This window comes from Nilaparvata lugens, chromosome 4 (genome assembly GCF_014356525.2).
Source record: "Nilaparvata lugens isolate BPH chromosome 4, ASM1435652v1, whole genome shotgun sequence".
NCBI classification, from domain to species: domain Eukaryota; kingdom Metazoa; phylum Arthropoda; class Insecta; order Hemiptera; family Delphacidae; genus Nilaparvata; species Nilaparvata lugens.
In genome coordinates, this window is record NC_052507.1 from 56,084,567 (window position 1) to 56,112,146 (window position 27,580).

The following is a 27,580-nucleotide window of genomic DNA, read 5'->3' on the forward strand; positions in this document are numbered from 1 at the left end:
AGTGCGCCTGATTTACGACAGACACCTCTAATTGATGCTTTACAGTTATTCACAAAACGTAAAACATAAGCACAGGAATGTAACAATGTCATGTATGAGGAGAAACGTGTTATCTGAATAACAGCAGTCTCTTCAGTGATATTCAAAACAACACCTTTATTTTGTTTCACATCTCGCAGAATTCCAGTAGCAGGGTAAGTCATAGATGACAGCAGCCAACATGACAACGAATTAGAACACCACGTTGGAGCATTGAACCAATCTTGCGAATTGCACAACTTTTGGGGAGAAATGCCTCTTGAACCAACATCGGCAATATTGAAATCAGTACCAATGTGATTCCAATCTGAAATATTAGTCAACTCTAATATTCTCACAACACGATTTGCAACAAACGTTTGCAACTTGTAAGGAGGTATATGCAACCAAGATAAAAAATTAGTTGAATCACTGAATAGAAACGTAAATTGAAGATTGATTTTTTCCAGTGAAGGAAGGACTGAAACATACAATCGGGAAAGCAACAACGTTGCTAGTTTTAGCTTTCAACAGGAAGCATTTCACCATAGATTCTGACGACACAACTCTCAAGAAGATACAAGCACAGATCCCTTTCTGCGATGCGTCGGAAAACCCAAGTATTTGACAAGAAAAGGCATCACCATAAACGCATCGAGGAATTGAAATTGAACTTAGAGCAGGAAGCTCTCTCATCAGCTCGTTCCACCATTCGTTGTAGACAACAGGAATCGGCGTATCCCAATCGATGTCCAACTTCCACAGCTCTTGTGAAAAACATTTCATTTTGAATATTACTGGAGCTATAAAACCGAGAGGGTCATACAGACGTGCGATAACGGACAGAACAGTGCGCTTAGAGTTTTTCTTTTGAAACTCTGGAACGGAGACTTCAATATGAAAACAATCAGTAGTTGGGTTCCACATTATGCCAAGAACTTTCACATTTGAATTAGGCTCATCACTGATATGAAGTGGTACTCGAGTGTTTTCAGAACGAATCAAATCCAAGAGCTCAGGAGAATTACTGCTCCATTTATTCAACTTGATATGAGCACAGTTTAGAAGATTACAAAGTTGTGATTTTATTTCACAGATTTCTTCCAACGAATAAGCACCTGTGAGAAAATCGTCGTGATATATATCATCACGAATAGCTGCTGCTGCCAACGGAATTTTATCTCCTTCATCTTTCGCCAGTTGAATGAGAGCACGTTGAGCAAGAAAACCAGACGGTTTCAAACCATATGTGATTGTCTCGAGCTCATAAACGACAATATCATCGGGAGGATCTTTACGAAACAATATGTGAAGGAAAGAACGATCTTCTTCATCAACGAGGATAGCACGATACATTTTCGTAACATCACACGTGAATACGAATGAGTGAAGTCTGAATCTAGTTAACACATCACATATGTCATTTAAAAATTTTGGACCTTAATGGAGAACTTGATTCAACGAAATGTGACTCTTTTTAGCAGACCCATCAAATACAACACGAACCTTTGTTGTAGGTGATGACGGATTGAATACACAAAAATAAGGAATAAAATATTTACCTGGTTTTTTAGCAACTTCCATATGATCCAAAAGAAGATACTCTTCCATAAATGCTACGCAATCAGATTTCAAACGAGCATCACGCAGCATATGACGCTCCAACGACAGAAAACGATTTAAAGCAACATAATGAGATTCATGAAACTTGAGTTGATTAGTGTCAACTTTGAAAGGGAGACGAACAACATATCTTCCTTCAGTATCACGCGTGTGAGTTTCAGCAAAATGTTTCTCACAAAACTCATCATCGGGACTAGGAAATTTATGATTAGGAATTTCTTCACTTTCCCAAAACTTATGAACCAAATTATTCAACGAGTTCTCAGAGGTGGGACACGTCATTAATGCAGTCAATGGCTGATTAAGAAGACCGGAATGATTTGGAAATTCACCCGAAATAATGTCACCAAACACGGTAGGAATCACGCAAAACGAACACTCTCCACTAGATGAGACTTGACTATGATGATGTAATATTTTGTTGAATAACTGACATCCCAATAGAAGATCAACGGAACGTTGTTCATAGAACACAGGATCAGCAAGGTTGAATTTTTTCAACTCATTTTGCACTTTTGAACTGAGATAAATAGGGGGCAATGAACCAACTATTTTATCAATCACATAAGCCTCAGCTTCTAAACGAGGGTGATTTAAGCCCTTAGGTTTCAACAAACATTTCACAACACCAGAAGAATTCCCTACACTCGAGGAATTCAAACCAGAGAAATTTTGTTGACAATCATGAACACATAAACCAAGTCTCATAACAAGATCTTTTGTGATGGAATTAGCAGTACTACCAGAATCAATCATTAAACGAACACCAATGAACAAACCAGATAAATTTCCAATAACTGCTCGAGCAGTACCTAGAACAACACTCGTTCTAGGAATTAAACTAACAATTGATGACTTATCAATAACATTATCAGTGATACCACAATGCTTAGAAGAATTTGAATTCTCAACAACATTCATAGTGCTATCAGTTTGAGTGATCGAATCAACGGATTTCGATTCCAAAGCAACTTCAGAGATTTTATCAGTAGACTTCTGATAATGAACAGGAGAATTCGAACGGCTATTATCACTACTACGAGGATAATGAAGTAATTTATTATGCATACGACCACAATAACACAACGATTTAGACTTGCATTGGTTTACAGCGTGAAATTTGGAGAAACAATTGAAACAGACTCTCAATGATTTAATAAATTCATTCCTAGCTTTTGGATCTCTTTTCAAGAAAGCAGGACATTTGAATAACGAATGATTCGTTGAGTTGCAAAATGAGCATTTTGTTTCAGCACTATCATTCAATTCACAAGTAACTAAGCTGCTTTTATTTCGAACGCTGTTATCAGCCTGAGTAGATAAGACAACCTTTTTCTGAAATGACTTATTTTTCGGCTTTTCGATAGATTTTTGTTCATTAACAGATGGCACATCACATGCAGATAATTGATAAGATCTAACTCTCTTATTCACGAAATCGATCAACTGTTGGAACTTTCAACGACTTCAGAGTGGTAATACTATCACCTACTACAACAAGAGAATCTTGAAGCGATTGTAACGAAGGTTTAAATGGGATTGAACTGGTTTTCAAAATCTTATTTAGGTAGTAGTTAGCTAACACCCTATCACTCTCATAACGCTTGCATAGAGTTTTCCATGCCAAATCAAAATCACTACTTATCTGAAAAGATTTTACTACTCTGGCTGCTTCGCCTTTCAACAAATTATGCAAAATATGGGATTTATGAACAGGAGAATAATATTTATCATCCACAATCAATGATGAAAAGATATTTTTGAATCTAGGCCAGTCTGAAATATCAGAGCCATCAAACGGTTTTATTTCAGTTGGAGTTAATATCATGTTCAAACGGGGAGAATGAGAGGTTGAAGTTGAGGGTTCAATTTTCTTCTTCGGTTTCTCATTTTTAATTTGATCAATTTATCACGAGCATTTATTATTGCACAGGATAAATTATCAATAACGGTAAGTGATCGATATTCAGGTTCTTCAGTAGGTTCAACTTGAATAGATAATTCATTGATTTCATTTAAGAGTGCAGAATATTCTTTCACAGTATTTCCAATAGATATGCTTCTTATCAAAAATTGAGATTGAAATTTAGGATCATTGATGTCCTTCAACAAGTCATAAGCTTGTTGAACACGGCTAAACAAAGTATCTTTCTTTATCACTCGAATAGTTAGCAAGGCTTGTGGGCTTGCCATTGTAACTTAGTAACTGATTAGATAAACAAGGAGATTTGGGAAGGAACTTTGTAACTGGATTCAACATGGATATCAGTGCATGCATCAACAAGTAACTCTACTATTAACGATTGAAATTTAAATTGAAAAATAAATCTCTTGGAAATAGAACATATCCCAGGCCTGATCGGACCATGTGGTAATCCCGTCCTGTCCACAAGCCTATGGATTGGGGTACAGTTAAGATCTAATTCACGAAAACGTCGACAGCCCCAAAAGTAAGTCTCTAATTTACACTAACCTTGGAACTGGCGAGGAAGTGGACTGTATCTCGTGTGTAGAAGTTACTGCTGACGATATCCTGTCTTTATGCGTAGGCCTATATGATATTGTACATATATCACGAAACAAAACGAGGTAATTGCGTTCAGCTCGAACGCCATGGAATCAGGAGAAACGAAACGAAAACGATGTTGACTTCTCGAGCATGCTTCTTGAAGTGATGGGTTGGAAGATAAACGGGAAGGATGAAGGAGGGGTGAGGGAGAGAGGTTATCTTGCCTCTTTGTGAGAGGGGGAAGGGGAGGAAAGCACAAACTAATCAACCCACAATCAAGGCTGCCGATCCTCCGTGAATCCACCATAAACATTATCATCTTTGGCGATATTAGCCTATTATTCCACTTAGACATATAAATTTCTTCAAGTAGGAATTTTTATTTATCCATCCGAATTTCAATTTGTTACAATACGTTTGTATCTGTACAATTTTTATTGTTAAGGAGAAATATTTGGGGAAACCCATTGTCTCCATTGTGGATAAATAAATAAATGAGCTATTGATTGCGTGCAATAACGCATGCAATTAATAACTAAAATAGCATAGTATTGTCTCTCGAACTTCCTCTGCATTGAACTCGAGCTGTCCTGTTCCTAGTAAGTCTTGAAGGAGATTAGCTCTTGATATTAGCATTTTTGATACACCAACCCCAACAGCCATTAGCCGTTTTCACACCATTATCTCGCCGACATGACATTCAGACAGGGTTTACTCTGATGGACAGTATAAGAGGAGGATGCGGTTTATAACTGCGCAAGGTCTACTGTTCACAGAACTACTAGTGTACAGGCCCGACAGTCGAGTCCTGCGACATTCGAGGCCACCGACGGTAGAGGACTCCTGAAAAAGTGGCCTCAAATGTCGCCTGCGTTAGGCAACAGTTGAGGCCTCTTCAACATTTGAACAGCCCCGACAGTTGAGACCTGCGACCGCAGAGGACTCCTAAAAAAAGAGTCCTCAAATGACGCCTGCGTTAGGCGACAGTAGAGGACTCTTCAATTTTCGTACTTTCCTGACAGTCGAGGCCTACGACCGTAGAGGACTGGAAAACAGTCCTCTACTGTCGCAGGCCTCGACTGTCGTCGGTCTCGACTGTCGCGCCCCCATTGCAGATAGTCCATCGCCTTGTTTGATACCTGTGTTAAATTCAAAAATGCTGCTCCTTCTATTACCAGTTTTGACCATTGCTGCATTCCTACTCATTGTCATTTTTGCTAGACCAATGACCTTTTTTGGTAAGGCGTAGTGCTCCAACTTTTTTCATAGCTCACTTCTTACTATGCAAGGCTTGCTTGAAGTCAATAGATAGAATATGTGAATATGTAAAGGTCATGCTCATAAAACTTTTCTGCGATTTGCCAGATTGTAAAGATTTGATCTGCTGTTGCCCTTTCTGGCCGGTATCCGCATTGATATTCTCCAAGCACTTGTTCTATGTAGGCCTTGATTCTATTGTTAAGATTACTTGATAAGACTCTATAAGCTACAATGAGAAGAGTTACTCAACAATAATATTATTACAGTTCAGTTTATCGCCTTTTTTTATAGATTGGACATATTATACCTATGTTCCAATCTCGAGGTATAGTTTCATCTCTTCATATCATACTTATCAGCTCATGTATTCTCTTGACTGTTTCATCACTACCATACTCTATAATTTCTGCCGATATCTTGGCCACCTGCCTTTCCATTCTTTAGGTGTTTTACAGCCATTTCTGTCTCCTCTAATGTTTGCCCTGCAACAAACTCCGCTTCAATACTAAGTGGCTCCCCTGTTTCTTCATGTACATTCTCCTCATTGATATCTGTTACTGTTAACAGTTCTCTGGAATGCTCGGCCCATCCCTCCATGATATTATCCTCTTCATTCACAACTCTCCTTCTTTTGTCTTTGCACGAAATAATTCTTGGTCTATATTCTTTATTTATTTTTTCCATCGCTCTATAAAACTTTTTTGTTCATTCTGTTCATAGAAACCTTCAATTTCCTCTAACTGTTTGTTCAAAACTTCTCTTCTCTTTCTCCTGCATGCTCTATTGACAATTCTTCGTTTTTCCTTGTTATCTTCACAATTTCTCCTTGTTTCTCGTTGTATCATTCGAGCTTTGGCTTCATTTTTCTCTCCAATTGCTTCCCTGCACTCATTATCGTACTATTCCTCATTTTTTTTCATCTTTTCTGATCAATTGCTTCATTTGCTGCTTCCTTTAAGCCATTGGCTTAAAGTTTTCTCCTGTATTAATCTGAGGTATTCACTACGGACTCTTCCACTCTTTAGCTTTTCAACATCCCATCTTATAGGCATAACCTTTTGTTTACTCGCCATTGACAGCCTCTGTCTCACTACTAACTTCACAATGAATTGGTCAGAGTCACAATCAGGTCCCCTACAGCTTCTTACATCAATAATCGATGATGAATTACGGGAGTCAACTATCACGTGATCAATTTGATTGATTGTTGTTGCATCTGGTTATTTCCAAGTTCCAAGATGAATATTCCCAAGGTGGGAATTGAGTGCTCTTAATTTGCATGTCATTTCTGATGCTAAACTGACCAAGAAGAAACCCATTCTCATTTGTTTTCCCATTCAGAGTATACTTCCCTGCCACTTGCTGTAAGTAACTTTCCTTTCCAATCTGGGCATTGAAATCTCCCACAATGATCAATTGATCATATTTGGATATTTCAGCACATACTTCTTCCAATTGTTCATAGCATACTTTTATCAGCAATATTTTTCTTGTTCGTGGGAGCATGGACTGAAAAAACAGAAACATTTCTAAATTTTCCCATAAGGCGTACTCGACACATTCTCTCATTCAATGCTTCGAACTCCATCAGGGCTCCTCTCAACTCCTTAGCCACAATGAACCCTGTTCCGAACATCCCAGTTCGTTGCTCTGGACCACTATACAGGAGAGAATAGTTACTTTTATCAAGGATTGAATCAATATATTTATCATCATGTGTTATAAATGAATCAGCTAATGGTTTTAACTCAAAATCTATTGAAACCGATGTTAAACAAACAGGCCCGAGCGCACTATAGCCTGATTAACATGGCATTTCTTCCATTCATATATTTACTGTACCTCATAAGATATGCATAAGTATATTTAAATAATATATTCATTATTTTATTCCAATGATAATAAACTCACTTGATTACATAACGTCACATCATTAGATGACATTAATTGAATTCCCAGGTCACAAATCGGTCTCAACCATTTCTTGTGACATTTTGGCCTTTTATACCCCCACAATGGACTTCTCCAATAGGATCTTACATGTGCCAATTTTAATATTGTCTGAAAACAATAAAGAGAAATTTCAGTTTATCAAAATATTCTTGATAGCACTGTAAAGCTGTGGTAAGCTAATATTTCATTATTGAACGAGCGAAGTTCCAGTTCAGAAATGATCTCTCTTCGTATATGTTTCACAATGAATGAATGTACCATACCGTAGAAACGTAGAAAGCTTAATACAAAAAAGGTACATTTGAGAAGTCTACTGAGGAAATTAAGGTTATAATAGCATTTCATGCATCACCAGATGTGGAATACCATAGGCTAGAGTGAACTATCTACTAGAAGAATAATTATATTCTGTTTCAAAGATATCCCTACAGCACAAGAAGAGTAAAGGTCGAATCGAGACATTGCAAATGTCATGTTTGGAGGTAGATGAATAATCGTATACTAGTGACCCTCTGGGTTGGAAAATTCGGTCATGAACTGTTGTATTGATCTTAGAAATCCGCAACTAGTAATATTATATGTTAATCCATGGAGCTTTATAGTTTACTCCATATTGATGAATAATTCAGAATCATGATTCAAAATTCCAAACTGATAATAGGCCTACTAATAACGTCATTGCAACTGCTCTCACAAGTAGTTTTATTTATTACGCTATGTTACAGACAGACAATAGATATGCAGGGAGCGAGTTGATGTAAAAGTTGTAGATTATGAGTGTTTCGCTCAACAGAAATTATGTTTCGGCGCATGAAGGACAGTCTGTGTGATAGCTCCCAAATAGCATCAGCTGTTATAAATGAATGGAAAATTTGTAGTAATTGTGTGCAATTCAGCTGGATCATGATAATTCACAACAATTTTTTTATTATGCACTTGCAATGTTTTTCTGCTACTTTGTTCTAAAAAAGGTTGAGTGAGTTAATTCCGTTGTCTAACTAACTTGATCTGTGAATAGGTACGAAGAATATGTTGTAAAGATTTGGGGCTGATGGATCAAATATATCGAAAGTTATTAAAGAACATACAGACAGACGTACAATGATTTTTACCTCGAGTCAAAAGTAAGAACTCGCTTACGATCGTTCAATAAGACTAGTAAAATAATACTTTTCTTATGAGAAGTATTTTTAACTTCAATTACAGCATACTCTATGTTCAATATTCATAAAATTATGTCCGTTTTCACCAAGCTCATCGTTTAAGTTAAGACATTTGTATAATGGTCAAATCAGGTACGACTTACGAGTGCACTCTGAAACATATGATTTCTATAGATGCGTACAGACTTATCCGCCACTTACAGACTTATGCGTAGCCTACTTATGCGTACAGACTTATCCACTTTTCATCGGCTGAACCTATTCTTATTATATCTGTATTATCCAATTTGTACAGAAATAGAAGTTATAATAGGAGGGCCTATAGCATCAACAACAACTAATGAAAAGTGGAATACGCTTGTTCGTGGCACATAAGTCTGCACACACAATTAATATCTGGAAGTGGTTGCACCTACAGTATTCTTGAACGTTGCCTTGGTAACACTACGCACCGAAAAGTTTTGCTAGTTTGATTTTTTAAGCGGCAAGGCAGCCACGTTGACACTCAGTGACAACGTTACTCGTTGTACGAATCTATCCAGCAAACATTTAATTCAAAAATTACAATCTAATATTTTCAAAATTACAAAATACAAAATTACAAAATTTATAATTGGAAAAATAAGAAATAAAATTGGAATATTATCCAATGTACTTCCCTTCTATGAACTTATTAGTGCATAACTTATTATCATGAGAACCATTCCCACTAATAAGAACCAACATTGTAGTTATGCACTAATAAAATATATAAAAAGGAAGATTTTTTATTTAAGAAGAAAGAGAAGAAGGAAAACAAGAAGAAGAAGAACAAGAATAAGAAGAAGAAGAAGAAGAAGGAGAAGAAGAAGAGGTTCTACTGCTGTATATCCTAGGTTCAAATTCGAATCCATCTGTGGTCCATCAACTTACATCATAAAACTTATGATTCCACAAAGCTAACTTCTCTAAGAAATTTGAGGTCTTTGTCCAACTCAAATAAACAACTGGCGCCAGAGATACCATCCGTTCTATTTTGTCATTATATATGGTTTTGCTGGACAAGAGGACGTAGGAAGATGTAGTGCCCATGCTGAATCCAACGTAGAAGAGCTTCGACCGCCCCGTCGCTGACAGTATGAAGTCAATCTCGGTCGGCAGATCGTAGAGTCCCATCTCGTGGAAACTGGATAATCAGAGAATCAGACGATTATAAGCCATTTTCGACAGTGCCACTTCAAAATGGATCAAATCAATATCCAGTTACGTTTTGTTTCAATTAAGCGATTCAATTTGAGATTACACCAATAGCTGATTCAAATCAGCTTCTACCGTGAAAACGGCCCTTGAATGTGTTTAGGCCTATACTGAGTTTGTAGGACACTTGAAGTCCACACAGTCGTTGGCACAGTGAAAGCTCGAACCACTGAGAAAAGAAAACACAGATAATTAATATTAGTTTAATCAAAATTAAATTTCATAATGACTTATGATACATCATTTTAAAGGTCTAAGAACGAGCTATAAACTTTTTTACAAGGAATTTTCTTGGAAAAAGGAAGCTTAAACTTCAATTAGAAAATATTATTAAGTTATGGGGGGAAAATCCACAAAGCCTTTCTGCTTTACTTTGGGAATAACTACCTGAACAATAGATATACGACGAAATGTTATATGGCATTAATATTGTGGATCTATTCATTAATAAGAAGAGTCAGATCGATATCTTTATTAGGAGCCGAGATATACTCATTTTAAGAAACCACTGTAGTTTCGAACTACGGTAGGTGGTTCCTGGTGGGGGTGGTGGAAGCGAGCAGTGTAACGATGGGAATTCTTCGGTTCCAGGCTATGTACTATGCAGCATACTAACACCCTGCAAAAATTCAGCTTTCCCCTGATTTGTTGCGCATCAATTATTATTGACAGGGCTATTAAAAGCGTGAAGTTCATGAGGTATAGGCTAGCATATGGGACTAGTGGATTGTAAGTTTGGACATGAACTCTATTAATAATTTTCATCCAAAATTGAATATTCTTCAGTGATAATTTATCATAAATAGGCTCATATCATAATATTTTTGTTGGCTGAATGCGCTATGCTACCTGAAATCCCAAAAAGCAGAAACATTCTTGTAAGTATTCAGTCCACCATAGAAATTGCCTCTCAAATTACCAAGCCAAACGTCGTATCCACTGTCCGCAAGATAGAACCCTGAAAAACAATAACTATCAATTTATTCTGCTTCTCATAACCAACAATTTGAACACTTTATGATGACACAGTAGTCTGATTCCTTGTAAATAATAGTAGAGTTATTGAAGCACATTAGAATTATATCAACTATCATCCTTTAATTTTGTCACAACACGAGTAACCTAGTTTCAAATCATCAAGAGCCATGAATTTTACACCTGAAAATGGTATTACTTTACTTTACTTTTCTTGTTCATCACAATTACTGAACTGCATTAAGGGAGCAACGATCCCGCAGTATATGACACGTCAAAGTTTAATCTAATATCTACCATCCCTCCTATTTCAACACGACAGATCCCACATCACATACATCAATCAAACACTATTCAACAAGGAAGTCTGCTAACCTGTACGGACACAATACAATAAGGAATTCCCTGAGTGTTTTTTTGAACTCCTTCAATCAATCAATTCCTCTTATGTGGGATGGGATTGAATTAAATATTTTCATTCCCATATAAAACGGGTCACTCTCCAGCAGGCTTAGTCTGTGATGTGGGTAAACAAAACCTCTAAATCGTGTATTATGGGGATGACTCACCTGGTTCTCCTCATACATTCGTCTATTTTTAAAAACGAAGATTGCTAAATCTAATATATAAATAGCAGGAGCCGTCAGCAATCTCTTTTATTTAAAATAAGGTCTGCAAGAGCGCATTGTATTAATCTTATAAATTATCCAAATGGCTTTCTTCTGCAGTATGAATATTCCATTATTCTCCATACTTTTTCCCCAAAAAATAACTCCATATCTCATAACTGACAGAGAATAAGCGTGATATACAAAAAGAACAGTTTTTTCACTCCCTACTCTAGCCATTACTCTCAATGCAAACAAGGCTCTATTCAATTTACCAGTGACATGAGTAATATGTAGCTTCCATTTCGAATCACTTTCTACCATCAGACCCAAGAATGAGTATAGTATTTGGTTTGCTGTGTTGGGATAGAATGAAAAAGTGGAATTTTCAAATGTCATTACAATTAGAAAGGGTTATTTTCTAGCTCTTGAAGAGTTAAAACTAGTTGTGAAGTGACAAAATAAAAAGGTACTTTATACAGGTTTGGTGAAAAGTATGGAAACAGCGATTGGATTCAAAATGGCGGATCCAAGATGGCGCACCTAAATTTTTATGTGACAAGAAAGAACTGTTTTTTATTGAATAGAAACCTTAATCGGACTTAACGTCAAATTTCCCTCAAAAGAAATACAGGGTGAGCATGAAGTCTTGCCCTGATTTAAAAAATTTATTACAGAATAACCGTTTGACATAATAATTTAAATCTGGCGCTGTTACATAGGTTAGTGTTAGTAGTTTTTTTGACCAATAGATGGCGCTAGTAGTCCTAAACAATGACGCTGTCTGTTAGTTGACATTAGATTTGGATTCTTATTCACGGAAAAAACCATTAGCGCTAACATTTACTTGGACGTGTTGCAACAGTTCATTGCACCACAGCTAGAAGATTATCAACCATGGATAATTTTCCATTTGATATGTCAAATGGATATGACAAATTGATATGTCAAACGGTTATTCTGTGATGAATTTTTAAAATCAGGGCAAGACCTTATGCTCACCATGTATTTCTTTCGAGAGAAATTTGATGATGTCTGATTAAAGGTTTCTATCCAATAAAAAACTGCTTTTCCTTGTCACATAGAAATTTTGGTGCGCCATCTTGGATCCGCCATTTTGAATCCAACTTCATTTTTCACAATTTTGTAGTAATAAGGTCTCTAGGATATACCGTAAGTATAAAACCGATGAATCTATTGTAAATTTGTCAAAAACCAACCCTCACACCCTCCTCAAAAAGGACAAAGGATCAGTGTGTCAATTCCGTGGACCAACGTGCTTGATCTGTTCTGTAGACAACCTAGAATGGTTTCAAGGATACGTGTTTAAAATTTAGAGTGTCGATTGGCCAAAGTACTGTTTCGTCAGTGATTTGTGAAACATACAAGAGAAAATAATGTCTTAACAATAACTTCTCTTCACTTGTACGATAACCAAGAAGCATAGGCCTACATTATTACTCTTCTCATTGAGCTGATCTTTACAATATAAATGATGAAAATGTTATCTATTTCTATAAAGCTACTTGGTAGTTTTTGATTGTCGTAATAACTATAACTGTATAACCATACCTCATACAATAAAATCATAGAGAGAATCATTCTATCCTTCTATTATAAAAGGCTAGTTATAAGCCTAGTTATGAGTGCCTTTCGAATATGTGGAATCCTCGTACTTTGCATTGTACCTGTCGGTTTTAGGGTTTGTTCTAATAGTTCTGGGCAGTGGAGCCGACTTTGGGGGTCAATGAAAAATGTCTTAAAAATAACTTCTCTACACTTGTTCGATAACGAAGAAGCATAGATCTACATTATTATTACTCTTGTCATTGAGCTGATCTTTACTATATAAATGATTAAAATGTTATCTATTTGAAAGTGTAATTTAATGTTATTCATTCTGTGGTTGGGGGGTTGGGGCAAAGCATGCATTTTGCCTTGAAATAAAATATACTCAACAGAAAAACGTAAAATCAAAAGAGCCAAAGCATACTACAATATTCTTTTATTGAACTACTCAATGGACTTGGAATTAAAAAACTGCACTAATTGTGCTTCAAATTCAAACTCATTGGCATTTTCTTTAGTAAAAAGCTTCAATTATCGAATAGCATTATAGAAAATTACCCCATTGTACTAGTAAACTTGATATGAAAATCTACAGAATCAATATTTATTTTAGTCCCAAGTAAGGTATTATAACCATTGAACTAAATAAATCAATTTTAAACAAAGTGGATAATGCAATACATTTTTATTGAAAACCTTACAATATCAATATCTAGTCTTTCATCATTCACGATAATAGTTATTATGTTATTATTTTGATATTACTGGATAAATGAAAATACTAAAGCTAATAATTGAGGAATGTTATGTCAATTTATGCATTTACTTGAAGTGTCCCCGTTACTTCACTACGTGAATTAGAAGATAACACATCATTTTTTAGAAAAAACACAGAGAAAGAAATCCTTTTACTTTGTGGAGAAACATAGGGATCAAAATAGAGTAATAGCTAGAACTTTACTCACCTAGACTATCATCTTTGCCAGCAAACACATAGTCTGAAGAGCTTCCTGTGGCTCCATGCATCAACAACACAACTGGCAAATTCCTCAGTCTGTCTCTTCCAGGATGTATGATTCGAAATATTTCTATTTTGAACGTCGTCATAGTATATTTTCCCTTTTTCTTCGACCAAAGTTTTTGACCCTGCCTCTCCTCTACTATTATATTTCGACCGATTGGGACGTCAACGAGATAGGATTCCGCATCATACCCGGCTTTCCTGATTAGTTCATCCTGGAATTTCGAAAAGTGGGAATTATCACCTTTGTTAGTTTATCATGGCGCGATGCACACCGAAGACGGATACCTTAAAATTATTACCTGTGAAGAATGAGCATACAAAATCATACAGGTCGAGCAAAAATCCCGATGTAGATAATTTACGGGACTGCGTCTCTAATAAGTTCTGAAGGATTAAAATACGGTATTTGGACCAAATATCGTTCAGAATATATTTCGAGAACAGAGTCTTGTCGGGTTTTAAGCTCTATTGTAGGAATTTATATGATCTATGGCTGCCACTGCTGTACAATTGATGTGTTCGCTCCAAAGTCGAGGTAGGTAACAGATAAAAGCTGATGTATGAGCAGGTAAGGACAAAGAATAAATATCTCGATCTGACCCCACTCGCTACATCCACTTAGACCTGTTCCAATATCCAGCTTAATTCAATTATTCCAATGATCGTATTCGATCGGTTCTTGATGATATAGAACGTATCAGACACAATAATTGACAGGCTTAAGAAATAATCGAACTCAGAAAGCAAATTAACAAACTGAAATATATTATAATAAAATATGTAATTATACAGTGCAGGTTCAGAATTTGATTTACAGGTTGATAATAATTTAACATTAATAGAATAGTTAAAAATTTTCTTGTGCTTGCATGATACCATGCGTGATTCAACAGAATTTTACAATTGATAAAATTGAACAGTTTTGAAAAATAGTGAAAAATGAATTATAAAATAATATTTAAAAAAAAAAATGTTCGGGGTCGTGGTTCAGGCAGCGGAGGATAGCTAATCAACTACAAGTTCATATGAATTAAATAGGAATAAATTCTAGGCTCTTAAATGCTAAAGCGCTTGTCGGCGTGGCCAATAATTTAACGAAGAAAATTTATGTTTTTTCTGCACTGAAATATTTTTCGAAGCGTAGATTGGGGCCCCTTTTAAAACTTATAACTCACGTGAATTTCCTTGGCGGTCGTGGTTTTCTTCTTTAGATCAAAAATCGTTTGATCGGCGGCAATCCAGGCTTCGGTTTCAGCACGTGGGGAATTTTAATTTAATATTTCCTTCACCAAATTAATTAAGGGATAATTTACTTTAAGCTTTTAAATTTATCGATTGATGAAAACATAAATTTACAAATAACAAATAGATTGGCCTAAAATATCGGCTCACAAATAGAACATATAAAAATCGAACAAGAAATTTTCACAAATAGGTCTTGGTAACTATAAAAAGAGATCTGCACGGTGAGGATTTCAAAAGGGAAGTGCTGTCTTTTCTCTAAGCTTCTAGGCTAGACCTTGCTTCTCAGAATCTCGATGTAATAATTTGCATAAAAATTTGCCATTGGTAGAACGCTTGTGACGTAAACATGACGTCAGTGGCAAGCAGTAGAATACAATTCTTTTAATTACAATAATAATTTAATTTATGTAATTCTTAAAACTGCTTAATCTTATAGACATAGTTCCTCTCATACAATGTACATGTGCTAGCGTGAATGATAAGGCAGGGTTGTTGTCTGATAATAGATTAACATGTGTTGCTTTCAAACGATCACCTTCTTGGTGCTATTTCTATGCACTATGATTGGCTTAGGCTGGCCAAAGAGATTTAATTACCATGTGGTTCAGTTGAATTAAATCGTTAATGAATTAATACTCTTGTACAATTTTTATTAGGTTTGAGATTGTTATAATTAATTTCTGCCATTTTATCAATAATATAATTTCATGCTATGACCTATTTAGTTACAATAAGACCTGACATATAATATAATTTCTTAAATAATAAATAATTTCAATGATAATACATACATTTTATTTTTTTTTTATTTGAAATTCTTGATCCTTTATTGATAGTTTTATAATTTTTAGAGATGGTATTATATCTTACGTGAAGCCAGCGTGACATTTGACAATACTTTGAATCAGTCAGCTGCGTTCGAACTGTTTTAAAAACATCTGATCGATAGTAAACAAAGTGTAACCTCAAAATCAGTGAGCGATTCATAAACAATTTGTGTTTTATTTGCAAAATAATTATAATTTGATTGAATAATTTTCTAGAAAATATTCAGTACAGAACGGTACTCTTATCTAATACACAGTTACTGATAAGTAAGTGTTATCGCTCGGTCGCTAACTATTCCTTTAGCAAATTCTTTCATTTTAAAAGGTAATCACAATTTTTTTTTCTCTTCTCATGATATCTATTTGAAAGATTCATCACACAAAAGCCCCCAGGATATTTTAAATAGGTAATTGGGAGACGAGTCGAAACAATGACTATTTGAAAAATCCGATATTGTGATGAATACACTATTTCATCTCCTTACTTCTACGAAAACTCCACACTTAACACTAAAAACAATATATCAAGCACTTTTGGCTACGAGAAAATAAATAATTGATTGTTCCTTCCATTGGATACAATCGAAATACAATAATTAATGAGGTCTCTTTGGATCCTTCATTAAAACAACTCCACAACTTCCATTCACGGGTGGCTTATGAGCAGACCCATAACTATAACAAATATACAAAATTTCACATATTACTTCTTAAGATTTGAACAGTATTTGCAACAAATATAGACTTTCATCATTTTTTCATAGTTATTACAGGTTTCGACTCTTTATTCTGGCTTTTACATAAATTGGGTGAGAATGTGATTTTACTTTGGTGACTTGACAATCGTCTACCGTTTGACTCGAGCAATTTCTTATTTGCGCTTAGTACGTTGCGTACAAACAGGGTTACACTTGAAATGGCTCTCTTGATTTTTATCAATGTTGGTTACAAATATTAAGTCTTTAAGATTACATTTATCAATTTGAATTACAATTCATGATCTTTTGATGCAACAGTAATAAATTTCACATTTGAAGGTAAGAATTTCATTTTCTTTTTAGCTTTTTTAGCAATACATTTATATGACATAGAACATGCGCATTTCGTGCAAATTAACATAAATATATATTTTTGGTTGCGTTTTTTACTTATAATTCCACATTAAATAATAGGTTACATTAATTAACAACGATATTGCTTTGATTCCTATACATTGACTCTGTGATTTCGCACACATTGGTTGGTGGGACGAAGAAAATTATCGAACAGGCTTTGGTTCTGAATAGATTTCTTGATCAATTCTGTATTTCGAGGTTATATTTACACATTTTTTCAAATAAACTTTGTTTATTTTCTTTCCTCCTATTCACTACTAATTTCGTGTTATTTCTAATTTATAATTATTTTCCGTGGATAATATAATTCTTGTTTCTGTTTTTCAGTTGTGCGGCTTGTACCAGGCGATTGTTTCTGTGATGATTGTAACATGAGGCGGATGGCTTGATTAGGTTGGTAAATTTTTAAAGTTGTTTCGTAGTTTTATTTTCTTCTGTTATTAAAGTTGATAATAATTGCTTCATTTGAAGTGGATTGTTGTTTATTAGATGAGATGCGGCGAAGTTTAGGTTATGTTGATTATGATTAGGCTGCAGTAAAAAGATGCCAGTATGCAAGGATATGATTTGATGGGTAGGCTATGACTATGAAGAAGTTTGATAGCTGATATAACCCACAAACGTAGCTTTCAGTTAATTCAAATTTATTTCTTAAGCCCCCATCTAAATTTGATTCGGTGTCATTCAAGGTCCAATTCCAATTTGCAACTATCCATTTTACTAAACTTTGCTTAAAACGGATGTGCCTGTGGTGTAGATCGATTCTTACAAACAGATTTCCTCTTTGTCGGCCTGTAACATGCAGTTTGATATTTTTAAACCTGACATGCCGGTGGTGTTTGTGTGTTTTTTCAAATAATCTTTTCCTTTTCTGCATGCTGGTGTACAGTCTGCTTGATTTCAACCTGACATGACTGCGGTGGTTGTAGGCCCTTCTCGATGATTTTCTTCTCTCTTGCATGCTAGTAGAAAGCTTGATGTAAGATTTTAACCTAACATGACGGCGGTGGTTGTAGGTTCTTCTAGATATTCTCCTTCTTTCTTGAATTGTTTTGCTGCTTGTGTGTGGTCTTGATTTACTGGTTTTTAGTTTCAGTGGTGATTTTGATTTGTTGTGAATTTTTGTTTTATTTCTATTGTTTGGCGAACTATCTTCATGAGTGCTGGGTTTATCTGTTGCAGGTGCTGTCCTCGGTGGCTCGGAGACACGTGCGGTCGGCGGTCCGGGCTGCTCTTCAACGTGGTGGGCAACGTCCTTGGACTCCTGGTGTCCGGCGCGCGGTGGTACGGGCTGTCCCTCTATGCTATCAATGTCGTCCTCGGCTTGGCGGGCGATGTCGTCCGGCTCCTCTCGGTGTTCTGCGGGGTGCGGTGCGACTTCAGTCTTGACATTCTTGGTGGGTTGGTTTTCCATACATGTGTCGCGTTCGCTTAACTGTTTTATGTCCTCTCCTTCGAGTATGTTTGCTTCTGCATGCATGGGCTCAGTCTCTGGTCCACTATTGATTCTAATTGTCTGACTTTTCTCCTTGATTTGCTGTCCTAACATCCTGCTTCTTTCCGCTGCTTCCTCCAACTGTTGATCCAGTTTCTCAAAACCTTGTTCACTTGCTTTCCTCCACTGTTGGATTTCCTTCTTTAATTCTTCCCGTGCTTCCTTGTTTTCTTTAATTATTTCTTCTCTTGCTTGTTTGTTTTCTTTAATTATTTCTTCTATTGCTTGTTGGTTTTCTTTAATTATTTCTTCTCTTGCTTGTTTGACCTTAACCTCCTTTTCGAGTATGTTTATTTCCGCGTGCGTGGGCTCGATCACTGGTCCAATATTGGTTTCCATTGTTTGACATTCCTCCTCAATTTGCAATGTTACCGTCCTGCTTCCCCCTGCTGCTTCATTTAACCTTTGTTCCAGTTTTTCAAGATCAAAACCTTGTTCACATGCTATCCGCACCTGTCGGACGTCTTCAATTATTTCTTCATTTGCTTGTATGTTTCCTTCAAATGCATTCTGTATTGCTTTCAGGATGGCGTTCTCATCCAGCGTGATAACGAGCGTAGGGTCTTCCTTTGATCGTCTGCTTTCTTCATATGCATCGTTGAATGCTTTCAGTCTGATGCTTACTTCTTGCAAGGAAAGGGTGGGTGTGCGGTCCTCAACCGGCGGCAATGGTTCTGTGACGTTAGATGTGGGCATCTGAACCTCTGGAACGGTGGTACATGGGCGTTTCTCCCGCGCGACATCTTCGGTCTCTGAAATCGCTGATGTGGTCTCCAGGATGCAGTGTGTTTCTTCCATAATTTATTGGATGATACAATGATGCGAGTGCAGTGAAACGTCCGCGAATATGTGAGGTTATGTGAAAGATTACAAATGAATGATGATCAAAAGTTGAGATAGTGTAAAAAAATTCGTTGAAGTGAAGGAATACAAAAGTGTGCTTCAATAATATGTTCAGTGATGAAGTGAATCAAAGTAGCAATATCGTTAACATAAAATGATAAGAACATACAGGATATAATGGACACTTATGCGGTAACGAAGGTACGTCACTTATAATTTATTATTATTATTATTATAATATTTTACTCTTATAATTTCTTGCCGCAATTCTATATATAGGGCTAGTATTCTTCGCAAAATTTTATATAAAAGCAGTGATGCTCTGCTTGAATTCCACAATATATCCGTGATTTAATTTTACTTCCCTTTTTATGCTTTAAAAATTCTTTTTTAAAAAATGTAAATAACTTCAATCCTCTTTTTCCATAAATTTTCTATAAATTGTTTCAATATAGACCTAATACTCTTAAATAGTATGACTTCTCTTATGGTATTTCTTATACCTATGACTTATGATATGACCAATTTTCAAATAACACAATAATAAAATTCTGAGTTCGATTTTTTCTCTAAAAATTCATCAATCGATAAATTTCTTTTCCGTTCAAAAATTGGGTATGGTACGTCTTGTTATTTTATATAACAGTGAACAGTTAATACTAAATTCGAAGAAATTCACAACCATGAATTTTTTCAAAAATTTTCTCGTTGTCAGCGCTATAGTATACTGAGCAACTAAATAATCCTCGTAGTCGATTATCCACCTCTTCAATGCCCCACGTTGGGCGCCAAATCATGTGGTGCGTTTTTTAACGGCTTCACACATGTAGAGTGAATCTTGTACTGAGTCAATGGTGTAGCGGCTATAAATTTTGTAATTGCGTGCGTGGACGCTGAATGTACACCAGACTGATTGATTCACTACAAGACTCAATACAATTGTCGGAATCGCGGGAGGCCTAAACGCTCGCTCACCCTTGATTCTTCTAATGACAAATTGTATAGTGATGAAATTTTTTATAAGCAGTGTAGCGAACGCTAAACACTGAAGACGGATACCTTAAAATTATTACCTGTGAAGAATGAGCATACAAAATCATACAGGTCGAGCAAAAATCCCGATGTAGATAATTTACGGGACTGCGTCTCTAATAAGTTCTGAAGGATTAAAATACGGTATTTGGACCAAATATCGTTCAGAATATATTTCGAGAACAGAGTCTTGTCGGGTTTTAAGCTCTATTGTAGGAATTTATATGATCTATGGCTGCCACTGCTGTACAATTGATGTGTTCGCTCCAAAGTCGAGGTAGGTAACAGATAAAAGCTGATGTATGAGCAGGTAAGGACAAAGAATAAATATCTCGATCTGACCCCACTCACTACATCCACTTAGACCTGTTCCAATATCCAGCTCAATTCAATTATTCCAATGATCGTATTCGATCAGTTCTTGATGATATAGAACGTATCAGACACAATAATTGACAGGCTTAAGAAATAATCGAACTCAGAAAGCGAATTAACAAACTGAAATATATTATAATAAAATATGTAATTATACAGTGCAGGTTCAGAATTTGATTTACAGGTTGATAATAATTTAACATTAATAGAATAGTTAAAAATTTTCTTGTGCTTGCATGATACCATGCGTGATTCAACAGAATTTTACAATTGATAAAATTGAACAGTTTTGAAAAATAGTGAAAAATGAATTATAAAATAATATTTGAAAAAAAAATTTCGGGGTCGTGGTTCAGGCAGCGGAGGATAGCTAATCAACTACAAGTTCGTATGAATTAAATAGGAATAAATTCTAGGCTCTTAAATGCTAAAGCGCTTGTCGGCGTGGCCAATAATTTAACGAAGAAAAATTTATGTTTTTTCTGCACTGAAATATTTTTCGAAGCGTAGATTGGGGCCCCTTTTAAAACTTATAACTCACGTGAATTTCCTTGGCGGTCGTGGTTTTCTTCTTTAGATCAAAAATCGTTTGATCGGCGGCAATCCAGGCTTCGGTTTCAGCACGTGGGGAATTTTAATTTAATATTTCCTTCACCAAATTAATTAAGGGATAATTTACTTTAAGCTTTTAAATTTATCGATTGATGAAAACATAAATTTACAAATAACAAATAGATTGGCCTAAAATATCGGCTCACAAATAGAACATATGAAAATCGAACAAGAAATTTTCACAAATAGGTCTTGGTAACTATAAAAAGAGATCTGCACGGTGAGGATTTCAAAAGGAAGTGCTGTCTTTTCTCTAAGCTTCTAGGCTAGACCTTGCTTCTCAGAATCTCGATGTAATAATTTGCATAAAAATTTGCCATTGGTAGAACGCTTGTGACGTAACATGACGTCAGTGGCAAGCAGTAGAATACAATTCTTTTAATTACAATAATAATTTAATTTATGTAATTCTTAAAACTGCTTATCTTATAGACATAGTTCCTCTCATACAATGTACATGTGCTAGCGTGAATGATAAGGCAGGGTTGTTGTCTGATAATAGATTAACATGTGTTGCTTTCAAACGATCACCTTCTTGGTGCTATTTCTATGCACTATGATTGGCTTAGGCTGGCCAAAGAGATTTAATTACCATGTGGTTCAGTTGAATTAAATCGTTAATGAATTAATACTCTTGTACAATTTTTATTAGGTTTGAGATTGTTATAATTAATTTCTGCCATTTTATCAATAATATAATTTCATGCTATGACCTATTTAGTTACAATAAGACCTGACATATAATATAATTTCTTAAATAATAAATAATTTCAATGATAATACATACATTTTATTTTTTTTTATTTGAAATTCTTGATCCTTTATTGATAGTTTTATAATTTTTAGAGATGGTATTATATCTTACGTGAAGCCAGCGTGACATTTGACAATACTTTGAATCAGTCAGCTGCGTTCGAACTGTTTTAAAAACATCTGATCGATAGTAAACAAAGTGTAACCTCAAAATCAGTGAGCGATTCATAAACAATTTGTGTTTTATTTGCAAAATAATATAATTTGATTGAATAATTTTCTAGAAAATATTCAGTACAGAACGGTACTCTTATCTAATACACAGTTACTGATAAGTAAGTGTTATCGCTCGGTCGCTAACTATTCCTTTAGCAAATTCTTTCATTTTAAAAGGTAATCACAATTTTTTTTTTCTCTTCTCATGATATCTATTTGAAAGATTCATCACAGTTTGTATGAAAACCTAGTAACGCAATCATCTGACACATACGTGGTTTTTATAACGACGTTAAAACTTTTACATAGTTCCCACGCGATTTTTGCAAGAGTTCAATGAAGTAAAGATTCATGTATGCAATTATCAAATATAAATAAATAATATAATTATATCGAATAATTATTCCAATAAACTTGGTGATCCACAATAACAATCTTATTTTTTTGCAGATGATGACATCAACACAAATCATTATGAGCATGGTGAAGCGATCTTCATCGAAAAATGATAAGAACGTTTCGAGTAGGTAGATAGTATGAATATTGAAGATGAATCCTTTTAAAATTGTATGACAAAAACCTCAAACACTGCGTTATGCAATAACTTATCACTCTTCCATTTTCCACAATTTTGCATCTGCCTTTCTTGACCAAAATTGTACTTATCATAGACTAATTTTTTCTCTACTTCTTTTAAAATATTGATTCTGACATTTATTGGAAAACCCCTTTATGAATCATTGAGACGATTTTCATCCTGCAAGTAACATACTTAGTTATCTCAAAAATGATTCAATTTTTCATGGTTTTTATAGAATTTTCAACCAGGTTGAGTTGCTTTATTTATTTTTTATTGGATTGTATGAATGAAGTTTCCCAACATTTAGATTGTATGATAATATTGTCTATTTATTCCATCCAATGCTAATTAAGTTGAGTGCTTTTTTGAAGAATTTATTATATTTTTGCAAGTATTTCCTTCTCGCTGGAAGACTTGGGTCTCAACTTCAGTTGGGGTCTAGAAGGTATACCGGAAGTATCTGCAATAGTGAAATTAATCAGGACAATGTCAACGCTCCAAACTTTGAACCCACACTTTCTGAAGAAAATGATCCAAGAAATGATAGTTCATCTGTTGGTGGAATGAATCAGGACGATGTCAACGATCCGAACATTGAACCAATGCAGTCAGAAAAGATGATCCAAGAATCGGTGAGAGGGCAGTAGAGTCGTCTTAGGTGAGAAAACAAGGAACAAGAATGGAAAAGCAGATGAGAAGAAATGGGTAAAAAAGAAGAATGAAGAAAAGAGACAGAAAGATGAAGAATACTTTGGAAGACGAAAGAATGATGATGGAAGAACAGTCTTTGATGTGGAGAGGAGCAAGAGAGAAATGAAGAGACAATGCTCTTGTGATAAAAAACCAAGGAGAAATCCCAATGCTATGAATTGACAGCTCCTCTAAATCCAAAACCCTACAATGTTTTCTATTTGAGTCATTATTTCTTCAAAAAATTTAGTAAATTACAGTTTGTGACATCAATACGACCTGGAGTGAAGAAAGGTAATTGAACAGTGACTGACATCAGATGTATTGAATATTGCCCTGATGATACTATAAAGATCAAATTTTGAAGTTGTCAGACAGTTTCTCAGAACTACCAAGAAGAGTGAAAAATCTCAAAGATTATGGAGGAGATGATCCATTAGAGTCCTTGCACAAATCTAATCTTGCTATAGAGGCCAGCAAATTCAAACATCTCATAAAGCCGTATTTGACTTATATGTGCCCAGCTGACAGTAGTCGTTAGAGCAAATGAGATTTGACTATTTTTTATATTTATGTGCCTGCTTCAGCACTTGGAGCTGTTCGTGTTATTTTTCTCATTTATTTCTAATTTCGGGATTCTAGTTTCATCTAAAGTACATGTGAACTTTCATCTGTGGTCATGATTGAAGGCAGCGATCAATCAGAGTGAGTTTTTGGCCCTCCATCTATTTCGAGCGTGTTTTTAGTGATCTAACCTATTAAATGACAAGGACTAGAAACTGTGGAAAGTATCGTTGAAACACCAAATTGAAAAACCAATTGTATCTGCTGTTGCGCGTTCTCACCCTTTTTGAATGAAAGGATGATACAAAGCTTACAATTCCAACTGCGTATCACATTGCACAGGTGCTTCCTGTACATTTGTGTCATTATTACTACTGATCATAGAACTGCATAATAGTGGTGTCTTATCTTGACCGTTATCGTCGAGCTTTGCTGTGATTCTTATCAGAACTCTAATGTCAATAGTGCCGAAGACAATACTGGCCTATTTTCGTCGAATATAATACCGTACTATCTGATAGCCTACCTGCTGTATATCTGTGATTAAAAAAAAAAAAAATAATAGTATGTCAGTCACTACTTACAAAACTCCAAGAAATACCATAGGCATATATCATGAAAAACAATGTTATAGAAGAAGCCATCCTCTAATCAACGGCGATATAGTGTGTATATGTATTCATAAGGGCTGTTCAGGTACAATTACAACTGATTCAACATTAGGAAAAATAAAAATTTCTACTGTGAAGCATGTCAATCATCCGATACCTCTCACTCCAACGAATATTATGAATAATGATAAAAACTATGACAAAGGAAATGAGAAAATTGAGAAAGTTAAGAGCACGGCTACCCTTCAAAGATTGTCACTCGACTCAAGAATAATTAATAACCGGAAAGTTCAAGTATGTAGCACAGGATGTCAAACAGATGATTTAATATTGAAGGAGAAAGATGAATTAGTCACTCGTGTTAATCAGCTGCTAATTCACCGGAACGCACTCATTCAAGAGATACAGAATCTTTAAGATGATCAACCGAGTGTTTCACAAAGCAAGCAATCGGAAAAAGATAACTTTTCTGAGAACTCTGCGTTAGAGAAGATAGCGGACCTAAAAGAGGAAATACGGAAGTAAGATGTTATTATCAAGGAAATCAATGAACTTAATGACTCTATAACCAACAAATACGAATCTCTGCAACTCCAAGTAAAAATGCTCACAAAAATCACCTCTAAGAATCGCTCAACCTCTTTCAATCCAACTAGATTAGCTTCGACTCCAACCGACCAAGTGAACTCACTCTCAACCAATACACATGTTCCCTATAGGAAAATCCACTTCTATGGTGATAGTCATAGCAGAGATCTCGCTATTATAACCAATAATTGTCTTACTGGAACTGAAGTATTTGGAATCTGCAAAGCCAACGCCGGCTTACTGGACATTGTGAACTGCGGCTCTATTGGGAACGGTTTGGGGAAGGAAGACTGCTTAATCATAGTGGCAGGTGCGAATGATGTAGCTGGAGGCAGAGTCGATACTATCTACAAACACCTAGAACATGAACTTTCAAATCATACTAACGTTGTCTTTGTAAGCATTCCTTTGCGACGTGATATACCACTTTCTCACACATACTACAAAAATATTGAAGCGGCTAATGCATATATTTCCGAAGTGGCAATTGGATTAAGTCACATTGATTTCTTCGACATAAATGAAATCATGTACCGTAACCATTTTACGAAACACGGATTCCACTTGAACAGTAAAGGGAAGCAGATGCTTGTCTCATCACTGATAGAGAGACTTCTCACAAGATCAACTTCATGGCGGAGGCCACCAGTAATACACCACTTTGAAGCTCCTAACAGAATCAATACTACCCCTACATCTCAGTGTGCAGTCACAAGTAATGCGACTGATGAAGAAGAGAGGATGAATCGCGACTTGGTTGCTGTTGTTCTCGATAGTGCAGAGTGCCGGGATACGAGAGAGAGTGAATCTTTACAATTGGACACAAACTATCAGTCATCTGCTGAGCTCATTCATACCGGTGGTGATGATAATGACTCTAGTGTTGTTTTTGTGAATGGGAACAATTTTTTAGAAACAAGAGAGATGTAACTCATTCAGATTCACATACCAATGATAATAGTCATTCTCATAACAATAGCAATAATGATGAAAACGATGGTAATAATAGTGTTAATGATATCAATAACGATGATAGTAATAATAATGATAATAATAATGATGAAGGTAAAAGTAATTATAATAATGATGATGAGAATAGTAATAATAATTATAGTAATAGTAATAATGATAATGATAGTAGTAATTATCATAGGTATGATAATAATGATGATACCAATAATAATAGTACTAATGATATGCTCAATTTCCAGGATATGATAGAGGTTTCATTCAGTGTATTTCACTGGAATACTTCTACATAGATCTCACGAATATAACCTAAGCTCATACAATTTCAGACAACACAAAATAAGAGGAGGGTCGTGTATCGATAATCTTGTGAAGCTATACCTGATTTTCAGAATTTTTACATTGAACAGTACTTTGAGTGCTGCGGAGTTAAAATTAACGAGCATTTTAATCTAATTGTAATTTGCATATATATTTGCATATATGTTCCTTGAACATATTTTTTGAAAGATTGAATAATTTGTTAGAATTCTGTTTTAAAAAGTATACCAAATACAAAAGACTTCTCTCAGGTGACTTCAATATAGATATAATGAAGGAATCAATAGCACGATCCAGATTCCTAGATTTATTACAGTCTTATAACTTGCTCCTGCACTAAATAGATGATCCGACTAGACTTACACCGGGCTCTAGAACATGTATCGACAACGTAGCTTCCGATTTTGACCTACGACAGTGTAATAGTACATTCATTGACAATGATTTATCTGATCACACAGCACAAATGGTTGACATTCCAAATAAACTGCTTACTTCTTGCAACCGAAACAGATCAAATACAAATAAAAAAGAGGAACCTTTAAAACAATAAGAATATTTTCGAAAAATAATATTAATCTCTTCAACACCATTCTATCAAGTGAGAGCTGGGAATCGCTTTTTCAATTGAGTGATACTATCTCCGACCCTAATATTTTGTACAATAAGTCTCACACAATGGTCATCTTATATTTTGAACAATCTTTCCCGTGAAAACCTCATACAAAAGAAAGATTACTCAACTGTGATAAGGGATGGATTACATCTGGGATACGTAGATCATGTGCCAGGGCCAGGGAGCTACA

The 27,580-nt window shown here is 35.4% G+C and overlaps 1 protein-coding gene across 3 annotated transcripts in view; it reads right to left on the reverse strand.

Annotated features, from left to right (window-relative positions):
* LOC111053818 (gastric triacylglycerol lipase) overlaps positions 1 to 27,580 on the reverse strand; it is a 292,286-nt gene that overhangs the window by 252,012 nt on the left and 12,694 nt on the right. For all 3 annotated transcript variants that reach the window (XM_039425920.1, XM_039425919.1, XM_039425921.1), the window contains exons 2-5: positions 13,880 to 14,150; positions 10,612 to 10,720; positions 9,439 to 9,691; positions 7,322 to 7,471 (exon numbers count right to left, since the gene is read on the reverse strand). In XM_039425920.1, the coding sequence (XP_039281854.1) occupies positions 7,322 to 7,471; positions 9,439 to 9,691; positions 10,612 to 10,720; positions 13,880 to 14,150 (783 nt within the window). The remainder of the gene's footprint in view (positions 1 to 7,321; positions 7,472 to 9,438; positions 9,692 to 10,611; positions 10,721 to 13,879; positions 14,151 to 27,580) is intronic.